Below are 19,441 nucleotides of genomic sequence, written 5' to 3'. Positions count from 1 at the left end.
GAGCCAGTAAATACAACCATGTACTGGGAAAGTAGAGTGCCCCAATTCCACAGGACAAAAGCTCTTGAGCTCAGGATGCTTCTAGACTTTCCCCATGTACCTTTTCATCTGGCCATTCATCTATATCCATTGAAAATATCCTTACATAATCTTTTATATAAATATCCCTCATAATAAACTGATAAATGTGAGTAGAATGCTTTCTCGGGTCCTGGGAGCCATTCCAGCCAATTATTGAGTCTGAGGAAGGAGTTGTAGGAATGCTTATTTATTGTTGGTTGGTCAGAAGTAGTGGTAGCCCAGGACTCTTGACTGGCATCTGAAATGGGGGTAGTCTTGTGGGACTGAGCCCTTACCTTTGGGATCTAATTCTAACTCCAGGTAATTAGTAACAAAGTTTTAGGACATCTGGCTGGTGTCTGGAACGTTGGACAATTGGTGTCCCAATATTAGTGAAAGGGGAAATCCCACATATTTGGCATCAGAAGTGTTCAGCGTGAGTAGAAACAGACCATCGGAGTAGCCAGTCCTCCCAGGCACCAGCCTGCAGCAAAAATAAGCCCATTATTCATGCTTATGCCTATTTGCAAGAACTGCCTGCAGCATTCATTCTCTCTTCCTGCCCTCTGACCTTGTTCCCTAGATTTTAGATCCCTGACTCCATACTCTTGCTGTCAATATTGGTTTTGGCCTTGCACCTCAACTTACAGCTACTTCAGCAGCCGTGGCTCCCCATTTTGTTTAACTGCTTTGACACAAACAGTTTTGGATAATGGAAGCCCCATAGAAGCCTCAAATGCTATTTGGGTTCCTTCTACCACTTACTGCCCCACTTCCCAACATCAGGAAAGGAGAATTTGGACAACAATATGCTTTCCCATCCCCATCTCAGACTTTAACGCCTAATACTATGGACTGAATTGTCTTCCCCAAAATTCATGTGTTGAAGCCCTAGCCTCTCCGCCATTGTGACTGTATTTAGAGATAGGGCCTACAAGGAGATAATTAAGGTTAAGTGTGATCATAAGAGTAGGGTCTTGATACAAATCTCTCTCCTCACCTCTCTATTCCCCATCCACATCAGGTAAAGACATAGCAAGAAGGCAGCTGTCTACAAGAGAGAAAAAGAGCCCCTACCAGAAACTGAGTAGCAGACACCTAGCACTTGAACTTCAGCCTCCTGAACTATGAGAAAATCCATTTAAGCCTCCTAGTCTACAGTATTTCATCACAGCAGCCTGAGCTGTGCGACTAAAACACCTCCCATCTACACTTCTTGCATGTCCAAACCATGGGATTGAAATTTCTTTTTTTAACATATGATATTTTTTAATCAGCAGTAATTATGATTATTAGAAACTTCGGTTTCAAATGATTTAAAACATGCCATAAACTCAGGGAGTTAACAAAGTATTTAGGTTATAAAAAGAGAAAATTTCTCAAATATTGACACTTGCCTGAATTAATCCTGATTTCATAATTTCCTCCTACATCGGACTACTGGCACCTATTCTCCGTGTTACAACATTCAGATGGACTCAACGATATATACACTGAGCTAGTTATCTGCTGTTGTGTAATAGATTATCTGAAAATCAGTAGCTTAAAACAACAAATATTTCTTGTCTCTCAGTTTCTGTGTCAGGAATTCAGGAGCACCTTAGCTGGATGGTTCTAACTCAGGATTTGTTATGGGGTCACAGTAATGATGTTAGAAGAAACTGTAATTATCTGAAGGTTTAAAGATCCACCTTCAAGATGGCACACTCGGAGGCTCATGATGTGGACTTTTTCTTGTGGCATGACAGCTGGCTTCCCTCAGACCAAAGAAAAAAAAGTGATGGGGAAGTCACGAGATCTTTCTGACCTCGTCTCCAAAATAGCACACCATCACTTCTGCTTTATTCTATTCACCAGGGATGAGTTTCCATGTCTAGCTCACACTAAAGGGGAGGAAAATTAGGCTTTACCTCTTGAAAGGAAGAGTGTGCAAACATATTTTAAAATCACTATACATATTCATGATGCATTTCAGAAAACTACTCATATGATACACTATTAAATATTGCAGTAAAGTATTATGAAACACCATAAGAAATGTGCTCAATGACTGCACATTCGCAAAGATATTTTACCATCCTCTGAAAAGGTGACAGGAAGAGTTAATACTCTCACATTATTTTCTGTAAAATTGAAGGTTTTTCTTTTTCAAAAAAAATTTTTTGTATGTATTTTAGAGAGAGCGCACAGGGGTTGGGAGGGGCAGAAGGAAAAAGAATCTTAAGCTGATTCTGTGCTCAGCATGGAGCCCCATGCAGAGCTCCATCTCACGACTCTGAGATCACTAGCTGAGCCAAAATCAAGAGTCAGATGCTTAACCACCTGCATCACCCAGGGGCTCCTAAAATTGCAGGTATTTCTTTTTTTAAAAAATATTTTATTTATTTATTACAGACACAGAGAGAGAGAGAGAGAGAGAGAGAGAGAGAGGAAGAGAGGCAGAGACACAGGCAGAGGGAGAAGCAGGCTCCATGTAGGGAGCCCGACGTGGAACTCGATCCTGGGTCTCCAGAATCACACCCCAGGCTGAAGGCAGCACTAAACTGCTGAGCCACCAGGGCTGCCCAAATTGCAGGTATTTCTATCATTCTTGGATTTTCACTATAATCTCTGCTCTGCCCATTCTATGGATTTTTCGTTAACCAGAGCTTTGAGTAACAAAACCTATCTTCACCAGTCCTGATACCACAGAGCCCACACTAATCAAATTGGCTCCACATCCTCCCTTCTGTCCATTCCTAAGCTCCTCTGCCCCAGCTCCCCCAATTTTTTCTTTTTTTTTTTTTTTGCCCATCATCTGGACTTCTCTGCCCTATCCCTTGTATTGAACTTCCTTAGATATTATCATGTATTTACCTTCGATAAGCCTGGATTCATGAAATACTTTTTGGATTTTAAATCTTAAACTGTTAGCTGGCTATCCCTACCATAAGCAGACTCAACGGAAGAGATTCTTTTACAAGGTTGTTACACTTATTCTCCTTACTTCAAAAATTAAGTCAATCAGCAGTCTGTACACCTATAGTACATCGGAGGAAACTATCTGGAGCTAATATCCCTTCTTAATATTGACAGAATAAAGGCAATTTAAAGTTATTTATGTAATTTATAGACATCCAGAAATACATATTAGATCTCCTAAAAAAGGTATTTAGCATATTAAAGCCTCTAGTCTTTAGTTTGATAACCTATCTTCCTTTTAACTATTCCTTTTTATTTTATTTATTTATGAGAGGCAGAGACCCAGGCAGAGGGAGAAGCAGGCTCCCTGCAGTGAGCCTGATGTGGGACTCGATCCCAGGACTCTGGGATCACAATCTGAATCAAAGGCAGACGCTCAACCACTGAGCCACCCAGGTGCCCCCCTTTTAACTATTCCTACACTTAACTGATCTGACTTGACACTGAAGTCAAGAACATTTCCAAGTCTGAAATGACAGGCTGTATTAGCGCAAGTTTTTGAAAACGCTGGAGCCAATAAACTAATGGTATAATGGTGCAAAACGGAATTGAATCACCGATGGACAATGGGAAAAGCACCCAAAGGTAAGAACTCCAACAGAGGACATTTCTTCACTCCTGCCTTTTCAGGGGTTCTGTTCTCCTCCTCACAATCTCTCACCCAGGCACCCATCCTGGACACCAGTTATTCTCAAACTTAGGAACATCACAGCCACTTGGAGTGATTAGAACACACAGATCACCCCATTCCCACCTGAGCTTCTGACGCCCTACACCTGGGGAGTGATGGGGAAGCCACAGCTCTCAACTGTGACTTGAATCACGTGACATCGATGCTGCTAATCCAAAAACCACACCTGGAGAACCAAGGCTGTACATGATTCCAATCTCAGGCCAGAACCACAGCTGCAAGAAATAGAATATTCTTTACATTTCTGTAACTCAGCTAAAGTTGCATTTTAGTCCCTCATTCTGCCAGGGTGGTGGAAACTTAATCACTGTTCATTCAGGGTCCAACTTCTCCTTCCTCTGGATCCCACCTGTACTCGTTGTGCTATGGTTACCATAATCAAGCACCCCAGACCGGTGGCTTAAGCCATAGAAATTAATTTTCTCACAGTCCCAGAGGCTACGTAGTCTAAGATCAAAGTGGTGGCAGGTTTAGCTTCTTCTGAGGCCTCTCTCTGTGATCACAGATGGCCAACTTCTCCCTGGGTCTCCGCGTATGCGTGTGCATCCCTGGTGTCTTTTCGTGTCCAAATCCCCCCTTCTGATAAGGACACAGCCATGATGGATTAGGGCCCTTCATTATAACTTAATCACCTCTTTAAAAGCCCTGTCTCCAAATACAGTTGCATTGTGAGGTAGTAGAGGTTAGGATGTCAGTGTATGAGTTTTGGCAGAAGGGTGGAGAGTCACAGTGCAGCCCAGCACCCCAGCTCAAATCCAGAGAGTTTTCATGTCGTTAGTGCTGGAGGGGAGTAGCTGAACCCTCAGATCTCAGGGTGACCCTCTCTCAATGCTGGCCTCTCCTGAGATGCTCTCATTCCCTCCTGGGATTCCCTTCATTTTCAGGAATTAGCCCATTCAGGACTCATCTGATCCGTTCCCCATCAATGGCTGCGTGGCTGCTTGTGTGACATGCTGGGCCACTGGTGGCACCGTGACGTGGCCTGAGGCCTTCCATCACTTCTCTGTGCCTGTATGGCCTTCCAGAAATGATTCTAGTTCCTCTGTGCTGTGCTAGACACAGGGGATCATGCTGAGGCTATCTCTGGCCTCTCCCACACACAACCTTGAGTCTCAAGCACCTGAACTTCAACCTGGGCCTGAGCCACAGGTCCACTCTCCTCCCCAGATCATACACCTCCTCTGAAGTCATGGCTTCCCCCACCTTACCACAGGGCTTGCTGGGAACGGGGGTGCGAGCAGTCAGGATGCCAAGTCCTCGTCTCAGATGCCACATCTGAACTCTCATAACTTCCTCTCTCACAACCTTGAGTCCCACCCCCACCAGGCAAGAGAACCCCTTTCCTGCTCTTGCGGGCAAGAAGCTCTGCTTTGTCTCTACAGGTTCTCTCCCAAGCAGACTGTCTGTGCTTCAGTTATTTCCACTCTCCTGTGCTGCAGGCACTTTTTGAAACCCAAACTTGTTTGGGTTGAAACCAAACTTGAAACCCAAATTTGGACTGTCTTCTCCCTCCCATCCACCCATCCATTCTTCTGCCAAGAATTCCTCTTCTGATGCAAGACATGCAAAAGAACGAATTGCCCTGGGTGAGAGTGAGAAAAGGAAATACATCCATATTTCAGAACGTACCCTGCCATGGCTCCTTGCTGCTTTAGCTAGTGAAAGTGCACCAAACAGGCCACATGGCACATGTGCCCTCATTGGCAGATTAGGCTCTTGTACCGCCTCACCCATGGAGAAGTTAGAGTAAGACGGAACCACATTCTCTTCCCCTTGTCCCCACGGGTGGACCAAGTGCCCTGCCACTGGCTAGTGCTGGCCTCAGAAGAGCAAATAATGGGCACATTAGCAACATCAGCCCCTTCAGGCAGTGTTCTGAATAATCAAGTGTTTTTTTTCTCATTTTGAAGCTGTTAACAGAGATTCAATGCCCTGAAATTTCCAACTGTTGAAATTGGTTGAAAACACAGTATTGTCACATATTCTGGACTACATAAGAAGTAGGGGTCCCCTGTGGGGCTCAGTTGGTTAACCGTCTGCTGTTGGCTCAGGTCATGATCTCGGGGTCCTGGAGTGAGGCTCCCTGCTCAGCAGGGAGTCAACTTCTCCCTCTCCCCCTGCCTCTCTTCATGCTCATGCTCTCTCTCTCTTTCTCAGATAAATAAATAAAATCTTTAAAGAAAAAAACAAAAGCAAATTTACTATTGGTTGTTAAGTGTCTTATGGTATAGAATTGGTCAAGTTTTAGTATAGGTGGCCCCACAGGTTTTCTCCTATTTAATCAGAAGTGAAAGTTTGATTGGGTTTCTTGTGTCTTGTAACTACATCCTTTTTTTTCTGAAGAACAAAATACATATTTTGATATGAGTATAAATATACCTTTTCCCTAAAAGCAGAAGTCTAGTCTATTTAGGTAAAATAAGAGACTGTGAGAGTCATGAAATACCTATGCATAGAAGCCACAGATAAGTGGTTGTGAAAAACCTCACAAAAATGAGAATTTGGTATTAGAGTCACAAGTAAAACAAAATTATTATTTTCACTTTTGTGAAGTCTTAAGGGTTTTATTATTAATTTTCCACATCATACTTAAATATTTCATTACTTCAATAAAAATATAAAGTAGTCTGAATTTTTAAGCTACTGTATGCTAAACTATTTTGCAAACTCTCATGTACTTTATAAATGTGAGTTCTTACTTTTATTATGCTCCATGAAAAACCCACAAAGGAAATAGAGAAAACCCGTTACACTCATGTTACATCCTGAATAACTCCAAGACTAAAGGTCTTGGTTATATCACAAGATCATCTCTTCTACTTCTGTGTAGAAACTTTTAAAAACCCTACCAACAACATCCTCTAATGTCCTTTTACAAAAATAGACTCAGATTTTCCTGATTACAATTTTTAAATTTAAGTCAAATTCAACATTAATTCTGTATTTACAATTTTTCCCCCTCATTTGGAATAAAAGTCCACAAGGGCCCCGCTGAAATGTGATGTCTCGGCTTTTTTATATCTCAAGAGTTCTGGGAGTTCATTTCACTTTGTATTAAACCATTTGTAGATTTTGTAGATTTGGCAGCAACTGTCTGCATGTTAAAGTACATGAATTTTCATTAAAACAATTCTTTCTCAAATAAATTTTCAAGTTTCAAAGAATTATTGACTTGCCTAAGTCAGTTAGGTCACCTGGTTTTAGCATTGTTTTTAGCACCCTCTGCTCTCTATTCTGAGAGGGTAACCAAAGGAGAAAATGATCTGCAAAAATCTGCTAATCCTGTTGGTCCCTCAAAAAAAAAAAAAAAAAAGAAGAAGAAGAAGAAGAAAAAGAAAAAGACTTCACAAAGTTGTCACCGTTAAGCAAGGAAACATGCTCATTATACACCCAACACCCATTCTTCCTCAGCTGCTTTTCTCCTAGGAAATTCATCACACCGAATCCAGGCAGACCATCCTCCTCCACGTCATACATCCAATGATTCATCTTTTCTTTTTTCTTCCTTCTTTCTTTTTTTGGACATGTCTTGGCGTAGTTATCCATTTTTGCCCTTGTATTATGGTTATTACTGAACACGCCTTTCTCTCTCACTGGGTGATGAGCTCCTCATGCACCATAGCCAGATCCGATAGCACTCCCAGCACAGTGCCCTAAGAATATAAGAGATATATGTGTTGAAAGAATAAATGAGTAATTAATTGAAATTCTAGTACATATTCTATTAAGTAAAACACATGTAATACCAGTATGCATCATAATTAGGATGCAAAGGGGAAAGCGAATCATAAAAATTATGCTACAATAACTAATAAGCAAAAACATCTTTTAAAATATTTAGGAGACTTCTTTTGTTCAAACATGGATAATGTAAATTCTCACTAAGAGGCTGCTTCCTCATTGTTTTGTGATGAAATATGAGTGCAATTTCCTGTCCCTTCACTAGGGTCGGTTTCTCATCTTGGTGTTAAGTAGATTTATCCGGCTCCTCAACGGACAAGATCATCACCCCAAGAAACACGGGTAAGTGTAAGATTAAACAATACAATAAGATTTTTGTGTAGATAACATACTTTGGTGTGAGTCTCAGTAACGTCACAACCTTTTATTGAATTTAGGCTATATGAATGTGATAAAGCAGAACTTGAGAGAGAGAGAAATGAGGTTGACACATGGTTTCCTCTTCTCCGAGTAGAAATGTCAAAATTGCCATTTAGAAATAGGTAAAACTACCGATATTTAGAAGAGGCATATCCTTTTCAGGAAATATCATATTGGCAAATGGAATTAAGTGTTTGTGAGGAAATCTACCAGCTTCTGGCTATAGAGCCATCCCGTGCCATTTCCTCATTGGTACATTGGTCTCGTGATACTTTTTATGTCATCAGAAATAATGTGAAATTTGAAAATAGCATTTCCAGTATTATTAAGTAATAACTTACTTAACAGTGGCTATCAGTGGCTGGCACGTAGTAGTCTTAATAAACAGCTATTAAACTGAACAATGAAGGAAAGGCAAGTGTTTCCTATAACCTGTAGGAAAACATTTTATCTTTTGATCTTTGTCATCAATGACTTGTACTATTTTGAGGACCCGGTGAATAATAGGTATTTTTTAATACACTGAGAGTTATCTTCTTTGGCATTTGGTAAAAATTCAAGTCAATATTAGAAACTTACCGAAATTTCTCAGCACTGGTTCTAAAAACAACATTGTTTAAAATTTATTAAGGCTGCAAAAATAATATCTGAAAAGATGTATGAACAGTAAGAACTATGGGTTTGATTAAAATCTCAGAAACAAAAAAAAAATCTCAGAGTCACACAAATTAATTCAACAACTATCATCTGCAGAGCTTGGTATCATACGTGAAATTTGCTGTACAAATTACACTCTGAGAACCCCTGGTGTCTCTGCTATGCTCTGGATAGACAGTCAGAGATGACCTCCTCTCAGGACACATAGGGGACAGCACAAGGACATCTACAGACTAGCAGTGTGTCATTCAAACATTACCATTATCTAATACATAGTGAAGTCCCCTCATGTGCCAGGAACTTTATGTGCGTCCTCATTTCACTGTCACGATAACTCTATAAAGTAGGTGTTAACTTTAGCTGTGAAAACCAGGAAGGATATTTTCACGGTTGAGGTATTCTCCCCAGACACGTGAGCCTAGTGATAGGTGGGACCGGTGCAGCCATCAGAGTAGAGTTCCGTCCTCAGTGACTTGTTCAGTACTTGGTGCATCTCAGACTTTTTTTCTAGTGTCATTTCCTATCTTCACTTTTATCCTTTAGAGATCTCTTTAATGAGGATTTGGGGGGTAAATTTTCTCAGTGGAACTTTATCTTAAATTGTTCCTAATTTTGCTCCAGTTTTAACATTTAGTTCTGTTGTGTATATAATTATAAGATGACATAGATTTTCATGGTCATTTGGAAATAGAAACCCACTGTCTCCCGGTTTCTGTTATTCTCTCTGTGAAGTCTTTTGTCACTCTAAATTTCATTTTTTGTAGGCACTCCATTTTTTCTCTTTGGCCCCTTTTTTCTTAGTCTTAGATCAGCAGCTTCATTGCAGTGTGTCTAAGTGGATGTAGATTTTCATCTTTGTTTGTTTTTAAACCTATTTGAGATTTGCCAGGCTTCATAAATCTGAGGATTCCATGTCCTTCATCCATCCTAGACAGTTGTGAGTCATTCTCTCTCCAAACAATGCTGCTTCCCTGTTTTCTCTTTTCTGTTCCTTATGGAACTCCAGTTAAACATATGCTGACCTCTCCACTTTATCCTCCATGACTCTTTGATTTTTTTCCATCTCCTTAATCTTCTGATGGTTTCATATTATTGCTTTAGATCTATCTTGCAGTATATTAATTTTCTCTTCAGCAGAAGCTAATCAGTGGGATACTCCCTGTGATTTTTTTTTCATTTAAATGATTACATTTTTTTTAAATTTCTGAACAGCTTACTTCAATCTTATTAAAAATATGACAATTTGTCTTTTGTGGTCTCTTGTTCCTCATTTATGTGTTGAAATTCCTTCCTTTATTTCTTATTAAACATACTTGTTTTGTGTTATACCTCTATTGATTTTATCTCTAAAGCTTTTATGGATCTGCTATTCATCTTATCCATTTTTTTAAAAGATTTTATTTATTTATTCAACAGAGAGAAAGAGAGCACAAGCTGGGGGAAGGCTGAGGGAGAGGGAGAAGGAGGCTCCCCGCTGAGCAGGGAGCCCAACTCCAGGCTTAATCCCAGGACCCCAGGATCATGACCTGACTGAAGGTAGACACTTAACCGACTGAGCCACCCAGGTGCCCCCATCTTTCTCGCTTTTGATAAATCTCAAAGATAGTGGTTAATTTATGTGTGTATGTGTGTGTATGTTAATGGGCTTTTATTTGTTAGAATTCTGTGAGAATCCTTTTTTTATTTAATATATTCTTTTTTTTTTACATTTTTTAATTTAAATTCAATTTGCCAACATATAGTATAACACCCAGTGCTCATCTCATAAAGTGCCCTCCTCAATGCCTCTCACCCAGTTACCCCATTCTCCCACCCACCTCCCCTTTGGCAACCCTTTGTTTGTTTCCCAGAGTTAGGAGTCTCTCATGATCTGTCTCCCTCTCTAATTTTTCCCACTCAATTCCCCCTCCTTTCCCTTATAATCCCTTCCACTATTTCTTATATTCCATGTATGAGTGAAATCATATGATGATTGTCCTTTGACTGACTTTTTTCACTCAGCATAATACCTTCCAGTTCCATCCATGGTGAAGCAAATGGTGGGTATTCATCCTTTCTGATGGCTGAGTAATATTCCATTTTATATATAGATCACGTCTTCTTTATCCATTCATCTGTCGATGGACATCAAGGCTCCTTCCACAGTTTGGCTATTGTGGACATTGCTGCTAGAAACATCGGGGTGCAAGTGTCCTGGCATTTCACTGCATCTGTATCTTTGGGGTAAATCCCCAGGAGTACAATTTCTGGGTCATAGGGTAACTCTATTTTTAATTCTCTGAGGAGCCTCCACACAGTTTTCCAGAGTGGCTGCACCAGTTCACATTCCCACCAACAGTGCAAGAGGGTCTGCCTTTCTCCACATCCTCTCCAACATTTGTTGTTACCTATCTTGTTAATTGTCACCATTCTCACTGGTGTGAGGTGGTATCTCATTGTGGTTTTGATTTGTATTTCCCTGATGGTAAGTGATACGGAGCATTTTTTCATGTGCTTACTGGCCATGTGTATGTCATCTATGGAGAAATTTCTGTTCATGTCTTTTGCTCATTTCATGATTGGATTGTTTGTTTCTTGGATGTTGAGTTTGATAAGTTCTTTATAGATCTTGGATACTAGCCCTTTATCTGATATGTCATTTGCAAATATCTTCTCCCATTCTGTATGTTGTCTTTTAGTTTTGTTGATTGTTTCTTTTGCAGTGCAGAAGCTTTTTGTCCTGATGAAGTGCCAATAGTTCATTTTGCTTTTGTTTCCCTGGCCTTCATAGATGTATCTAGCAAGAAGTTTCTAGGGCCGAGATCACAGAGGCTGCTGCCTGTGTTCTTCTCTAGGATTTTGATAGATTCTTGTCTCACATTTAGGTCTTTCAACCATTCTGAGTTTATCTTTGTGTATGGTGAAAGAGAATGGTCCAGTTTCATTCTTCTGCACGTGGCTGTCCAATTTTCCTAACACCATTTATTGAAGAAACTGTCCTTTTTCCAGTGGATATTCATTCCTGTTTTGTCGAATATTAGTTGACCATAGAGTTGAGTGTCCAGTTCTGGGTTTTGTATTCTGTTCCAGTGATCTATGTGTCTGTTTTTGTGCCAGTACCATACTGTCTTGATGATCACAGCTTTGTAGTACAGCTTGAAATCCAGCATTGTGATGCCCCAGGCATTAGTTTTCTTTTTCAATATTCCTCTGACTATTTGGGGTCTTTTAGTTGACACACAGTGTTATATTAGTTTCTGGTGGACAACATAATGATTCGATAACTCTATACCTTATTCTATGCTCGCTGCAAGTATACCTACCCTCTATCACAATGCAATATAATTCCACTAACTCTATTCCTTATGCTGTACCTTTCATGCCCATGACTTATTCATTCCATTACCAGAATCCTGTATCTCCTGCTCTCCTTCACCCAGTTTGTTCATCCTCATGCTCCATCCCTTCTGGCAACCATTTGTTCTCTGAGCATTCTTTGAAGCTTAGGTTGAGAGAACTTTCCTCAAGGGATGATTTGTATTTACTTCTAGGTGCCCATAATATTTGTTTTTTCATATAGCAAACTTTTACTTTTGGTGAATTCATTTTCATATTGTTTAAATTATTTATTCTTTGTTTTGGTTTCTATGAATTACCTTTTATATATGAGAAAAGAAGTTAAATCATATCTGTTCTTAGGAAGGCCTATATACTCCATCTGCAGGTAATATAGATGTTAGTTGGTTGCCAAGATTCTTTATATCTCATCCCACATAGCCACTAATGCCACTTTTTAACGTTTTATTTGCAACATTATATCCATCCAGAAAAATGCACATGTCTTAGAGGTACAGCTTGATGAGTTTCTACAAACTGAACATGTTCATGGAATCAACATTCATAGCAAAACCAGAACATTACCAATTCTCAGAAGTCCCTCTCATGCCCGCTTTCAGTCATTACTCAGCCCCTCCCTCAAGGTAACCACTACCTGACTTCTTTTTTTTCTCCTGACATTTAAATGTTTAACATGATACTCTATAACCAAATCATACAAGAATTTGTCCACCTAATGTCCAGAAAGCCAGTAAAAACTGTCACTGAGCTTTTGCAGTGAAGAAAGATAGGCTATTTATTGGTGTGGCACTACCCAGGAGAATGGGAAGCTAATACTCTATAGTCCTGAACTCCCCAATGGCTTGCAAGTGAGAGCATTGAAGGGCAAAATTTAGGCAAGGGTCTCCTGAGGAAGTGGACATCATTGAGTGGAGGTCCATGAGGTAATGCAAGCAGAGATCTCCTGAGAAGGCAGATATTATTGAGTGGAGGGCCATGAAGTAATGCTAGAAGGTCTCCTGGGAAGGTGGACATTGTTGAGTGGGGGCACATGGAGTCATGCTAGCAGAGGTCTCCTGAGAAGATGGACACTGTTGAATGGAGGCTCATGAGGTCATGCTAACAGGTGCTCTGATTCTGCTTCATCTGGCCCCCTGAAGTGTTTTCCGTTTCAAGAGCCTTAGATTCTGAAAAATATCTTTTTCTTTCTGTGAGAGATTGTATTGGGTACATTTGGTAATTATATTTTTAAGGTAGTGTTGATGAACTACTTGTAAGCTAGTGGGGTTACATTCCTACAGGTTCCCTAGTCTGTCTAGCCATGACTGGTGTGGTATAACCTCTAGGGTTCATTCTTGCATCTGAACGGACAAGATAGATTCTGGCTTCAACTCCACATGATTTTGGCAACAATGCAGAAGTATCATGCTACATATATCTCAATCTCACAATTGGTCTTATTGATGTTTTCTTCCTTACCACATTATTGAGTGGTGAAAGATGATATTAATTTCAACTTTGAAATAATTCACAGAGGATTTCTGAATTCAACAATAGATTTCAAAACTCAGCCTCATGACTCTTAAGAACTAGGGGATTGTTTGGAGTGTGGTAGCAGGGTATTTGCTCCTTTTAGCCGTCTACTTCTCAAATCAAGGGCAGGAAAAATAAAAACCTAAGTAAATCTGCTACATTATCCACTATGGAAAAGAAACACTTGAAATCTATAGGCTCATAATGTATCATTACTAAGAGGGAGGACATGATGTGAGATAATTTTTATAAGTTTATTTGAAGCCCCTGTAGTCTAATACAATATGAATGTTATGTTTTCTAGAAAACATGAGGTCACTTTCTATCTAATTGACAGAAATTATTATTCACAAATCATTTTCTTTAATTAGATCTGTTATTATGGCTAGAAGACTTGTACTAATCTATTGGTGCTACTATTTCAGTAAAAAATAGAATGTATTCTATTATTTCTCAATAAAGCTTGTCTGCATTGCTGCAAAAATACATAAGCTTTCTAGGACTTTTTATGTCAAAAGCAAAAGGCAAAATAGTTAAGAGTCAAGAGGCTTTATTTAGCATTCCAACCTAGGACTGTGGCTAAGTTCTACTAAAGATTATATAGGTATTTGGGGGTTAATGGCTTAATATGTGGCTCAATTCTTTGCTTGAAATAGAAGATCATAATAAGTCCTTGTTTCTGTAGATTGTCTCTGTTTCTTTCTGGTCTATGTTACTTTTGGGCTCTCTCTTCACTTACAGGATCCCCTTTAATATTTCTTGCAAGACTGGTTTAGTGGTCACATATTGTTTTAGTTTTGTTTGTTTGTTTGTTTGTTTGTTTTAGAAGCTTTTTATCTCTCCATCCATTTTGAATGACAGCCTTGCTGAATAAAGTATTCTTTCCTGCATGTTTTTCTCTTAGTACACTGAATATATATATCATGCCAGCCCTTTCTGGCCTGCCAGGTCTTTGTGGATAGGTCTGTTACCAGTCTAATGTGTCTACTCCTATAGGTTAAGAACCTCTTGTCTTGATCTGCTTTCAAGATTTTCTCTTTATCTCTGAAACTTGCAGTCTTCCCTATTATATGCCAGGGTGTTAATCTATTTTTATTGATTTTTGGAGGGGTCCTCTCTACTTCTTGGACTTGAATGCCTGTTTCCTTCCCCAGATTAGGGAAATTCTCAGTTATAATTTGCTCAAATATACTTTCTGCTCCACTCTCTCTCTCTTCTTTCTCAAGGACCCCAATAATTCTAATATTATTTTGTTTTATGGTACAGCTGACTTTTCATGGCTACCCCAAAGATACCAATATAGTGATCCGAAGGGGCACCTGCACACCACTGTTCATAGCCAAACTGTGAAAAAAGCCAAGATTTCCATTGATAAATGAATGGTTAAATATGTAATATATATACACACACACACACACACACACAATGGAATATTACTCAGCCATCAGAAAGGAAAAATACTTACCATTTATGTCAATGTGGTTGGAACTGGGGGGTATAATGCTGAGTGAAATAAGTCAATCAGAGAAAGACAATTATATGGTATCACTCATATGTGGAATATAAGAAACAGTGCAGAGAGTCATAGAAGAAGGGAAAGAAAACTGAATAGGAAGCCATAAGAGAGGGAGAAAAACCATGAGAAACTCTTAACTATAGGAAACAAACTGAGAGTTCTTGGAAGGGAGGTGGGGAGGGTGGATAGGGTAACTGGGTGATGAGCATTAAGGAGGGCATGTAATGTGATGACCACTGGGTATTATACACAACTGATAAATCATTGCATACTACATCTGAAACTAATGTTGTACTATGTGTTGGCTAATCGAATTTAAATAAAATTTTAAAAAATAAGTTTATAATAAATAGCACAGAATTAATAATAATACATAAATTATAATACATAATACATAAATTAAAACAAGCATGCATGTCATTTAATATTGTGCCTAGCACATAGAAAGCCTTTAATAAATGGACTGCTACTCTGATTTCTTACAGAATAGATTAACTTTACCTCCTTTTTAATCAGATAGTGTATATTCTTTTGTGCCTTTTTCTATTGGCCCACATTATGTTTCAGAGCTTCAAGTGTGTTCTTGTACACAGCAATAATTTTTTCATTTTCAAAGATGTACAGATTTCAATTGTGTCAACATGTCACAATTTACTTATCTATTCTATTGCAGGTGGTCATTCCACTTGGGAAATACTACAAATAATGCTACTGTCAATATTCTATTTCTACCACATGTCTTTAGGGAAGCATATGTATGTATTTCTGTTGATCATATACCTGGAAGTGGCATTACTGAACCACATGGTATATACATAAACGTCAAAACAATTTTCCATTCAACAGTATATAAGAGTCCCAGGTGCTCTACATCCTCACCACAGCTTGGCATTTTCTGTCTTTTTCATTTTATTTATTCTGGTGGGTGTGTACTTGCGTCTCATTGTGGTTTTAGTTTATTTCCTTGATGACTGATAAAGTGGAGCACATAGACCAGTACTAGTTTGTAGCTGGCCTGCAGCTTGCAGAACTAAACTAAGAGTATAGACTCAGGCCCCATTCCTAAGTGAGGACCAGCCAAAGGCCATGAACACTCAGGGATTTTCGTCATAGCTCCTCACAGAAGCAAAGCTGAGACAGGGAACTTGCCAACTTTCCCCTGCTGTCTACAAGTAGCTGTCCAGTTTGTTGTTTTATTATGTTTATTTTCTAGTTCACCTTTGTCATGAGGGCAAAGGCTCTAGCATTCACACACATTTGGGATGGCTGCGAATCACTTTCTGCCTGTGAGAGTTTGTGCTCTGTCTCTAGCTTCTCTGCATTAGAGGCTCTAATTAGTTCTTCTGATCCACATAGGCCTTCAGGACATCCAGAGTTTTCTGCTCACTTATGCTCCTGATCTCAGCTCCCACTTCTTTTTTTTCCATCACAATTTTTCCCCCTCTCTGGAAGTTTCACCTTTTGATTTAAAAAGTTGTTTTTTCACATTTTGTTCCTATTTCTAGGTGTGGCAAAACAAGAAGATTTCAGGAATTTTCATTCTCCACTTTGTTTTAAAAATGACATATAAATAGGTACTCTGAATATGGTTTATTGTGCTAGCAGAACCCTCGTGACTTGAGGTGGCAAGGCCTCTGCTCTTCTCAGGGCCCACTGATACTTGGAAAGAATTTTGGTGTCATTGAGGCCCCATATCACACAAGAAGGCCAATCTTCCTTTCCTTGCATAGTGACTCTACAAAGTGTTCTGTGAAGCTCCCCATCACATAAATCATCCAAAGCACTAATAGGCCTCACTAGCAAAGGAAAATAGACAGAAGTGTTTCTCTACTCCACTCTGAAGAGAAGAGTGGGGTCTCTGTTCCTATGAGAATCCATAACATCAGACCTTTAGAAAGAAACTAAGCTAATAGACTATTGGGTACAAAGGTAGACACAGATGATGAGAACATTCTGCCTTCTTTTTCACAAAAGTATGAGGAAAATAAAGTACCCACACAAAAGAAGTAAAGGGAAAACATAAGAAGCAGCATTGTCTAATTATTTATAAGATTCAGCAAGCCACTATATTTTGAAATATTTCACTTTATTAAATTTCTTGTGACACTATCTTCTTAGCTGATAAGCTAACATCGAAAGTGCTTCATACCTAGGCTGCATGTGAAATTAAACATTTGAAATCATATACCTATATGGTTCACCATGGCTCAAAAGCATCTACTGATTACAAACAAATCACTACATTTGCCATTTTTATTAGCTCCGAAAGCAACATTGTAACTTTAGTTTTGTGATCAGGTCCAGTGAGAAATAGAGTTCTCTCTAATCTATTACCCTGTGGATAATTCTTTTTCGAAACAGAGAAAAAATTCTCAGCCTTTCATTCACCGAAGTCAACTAAATAATTTCCCTTTTTAAACAACTTCGTTGTAATTTAATACATTTTTGATAGCTTCAAGAAATGAAATAAAAAGAAGGTTGTTTCAAAATCATGATGCATCTGCTAAACATCTAAACAATTCTAGTTCATCTTTCATTACAGGAACAAAGGCATTTAAAAAAGAGATGTTAATATCTGTGAAAACAAAGTCGTCTGTATTCACGTGTGCACCAGTCTCCTGAATTTTGTGAAGGAAAAACAAGATGCGGACAACACTCCGTGGACCCTGAGGGATGACCCAGTTAGTCCCTGAGAGTTCTTCATCAGCATTCTGTGATAATAGAATGTGGACTTCTGCTCGTTAACATCCACTGACCATTGAGGCTAACTGCCAGGAGACTGGATTCTGACTTCCGACCATTGGTATCTTTGTGAAAATCGGTCTACATCCACCCTTTAAAAGCACTGATGAATCAGTCAGAACTTTTGAAAGCAAAGAAAAATTGATAAATTTTAGTGAAGCAAAGGAGTTGTTAAATACAAACTAGAAGGAGGCAAGACTTAACGTACAATTTACCCTCTAAGAACAAATGTAGTTGCCACGTTAATAGGAAAAAATGAACAGCACGTGTATTGAAGAACAACACTACCTGGATCACTACTTGTTTCCAGTCGTTTACATCTTTGTGGTCATAGCCAGTGTTCCAGCCAACATCGGGTCTCTGTGTGTGTCTTTTCTGCAAGCAAAGAAGGAGAATGAACTAGGAATTTACCTCTTCAGTTTATCACTATCAGATCTGCTCTACACGTTAACTCTCCCTCTATGGATTGATTACACTTTGAATAACGACAACTGGACTTTCTCTCCTGCCTTGTGCAAGAGCAGTGCTTTCTTCATGTACATGAACTTTTACAGCAGCACAGCGTTCCTCACCTGTATCGCCATTGATCGGTACTTAGCGGTGGTCCACCCTTTGAGGTTTTCTTTTCTAAGAACAAGAAGGTTTGCATTCGTGGTCAGCCTATCCATCTGGGTATTGGAAACCATGTTCAATGGTGTCATTCTGTGGGAAGATGAAACAGCTATAGAATATTGTGATGCCAAAAAGTCTAATTTTACTTTATGCTATGACAAATACCCCCTAGAGAAGTGGCAAATCAGTTTGAACTTGTTTAGGACGTGTACAGGCTATGCAATACCATTGGTCATTATAATGATTTGCAACCAGAAAGTCTACCAAGCTGTGCAGCATAATCAAGCCACGGAAGACGGTGAAAAGAAGAGAATCATAAAACTGCTTATGAGTATCACATTGACTTTTGTCTTGTGTTTTACTCCCTTTCATGTGATGCTGCTGATTCGCAGCATCTTAGAGCATGATGTGGACTTCAATGAACATATCTTTGACCACAACAAGTCTGGGAGGCAGACTTACAAAATGTACAGAATCACAGTTGCATTAACAAGTTTAAATTGTGTGGCAGATCCAATTCTGTACTGTTTTGTAACTGAAACAGGAAGATCTGATATGTGGAATATACTAAAATTCTGTACTGGAAAGCTTAATAACTCACAAGGACAAAGAAAAAGGATACTTTCTATGTCTACAAGAGATACCATGGAATTAGACATCTTGGAGTAGGAGCAAATAATGTTTATAAGGTACACAGTAGCATATCATCAAGATGATATTTTGAAGAGGAAATCAAACATGGGAGAGGACTAAGCGTTCCAATTGAGTATTTTAATCTTTTAGAAGCATGGTGTATAGTTCCCTGACTTTTGTTAAATTGAATATTAAACAAAGCTTAATATAATCCTAATGACTCAAGATCATTATTATCGATAGCAATTCTTCTTCTTTTTTTTTAATCTATGCTATAACCTTTCAGAAGTTAGTAGATGTACAGAACTCCGGTCCTTAAATCAGTGAGATTTGTGTCTGGTTTTCATGATTTTTGTCACTCTTTCTATGGATTTCAGACCATCAACTATCACTTTTCCCAAAAGTAGTACCTATCTCCAACAACCCCAACTCCTAAATATCGCTTCTAATCTTCTCATTAGGTAACAAAGATTTATTAAGCCCCCTCTATGTACTAAGCTTTGTGTTAACTACTGGGGTTACAAAAGAAATGGTCTCATGAAGTCAGACGAAGCTTACATCAGTTTGGAAACCTAGTCATTGGGCTTGTAAGGCTTTTTATAAAGAAAGTAAATAGAAGT

At 39.0% G+C, this 19,441-nt stretch overlaps 1 protein-coding gene across 3 annotated transcripts; it reads left to right on the top strand.

The window, feature by feature from the left end:
- The first annotated feature begins 7,667 nt into the window (after nucleotides 1-7,667).
- On the top strand, nucleotides 7,668-19,010 carry GPR65 (G protein-coupled receptor 65). Of its 3 annotated transcripts, none has more exons than XM_041760203.1 (2): nucleotides 7,668-7,735; nucleotides 17,377-19,010. In XM_041760203.1, exon 2 carries the CDS (start codon nucleotides 17,832-17,834, stop codon nucleotides 18,855-18,857), a length of 1,026 nt encoding a protein of 341 aa, XP_041616137.1. In that variant the 5' UTR covers nucleotides 7,668-7,735; nucleotides 17,377-17,831; the 3' UTR covers nucleotides 18,858-19,010. The 3 variants fall into 3 exon arrangements, with proteins under 3 accessions (XP_041616137.1, XP_041616140.1, XP_041616138.1); XM_041760206.1 differs by lacking the exon at nucleotides 7,668-7,735 and adding an exon at nucleotides 9,951-10,006; XM_041760204.1 differs by lacking the exon at nucleotides 7,668-7,735 and adding an exon at nucleotides 9,987-10,035.
- The last annotated feature ends 431 nt before the right edge of the window (nucleotides 19,011-19,441 follow it).

Source organism: Vulpes lagopus, chromosome 6 (genome assembly GCF_018345385.1).
Source record: "Vulpes lagopus strain Blue_001 chromosome 6, ASM1834538v1, whole genome shotgun sequence".
Classification (NCBI taxonomy): Eukaryota; Metazoa; Chordata; class Mammalia; order Carnivora; family Canidae; genus Vulpes; species Vulpes lagopus.
The sequence above is the reverse complement of the archived record's forward strand: the minus strand, read 5'-3'. Positions and strand labels throughout refer to the sequence as shown.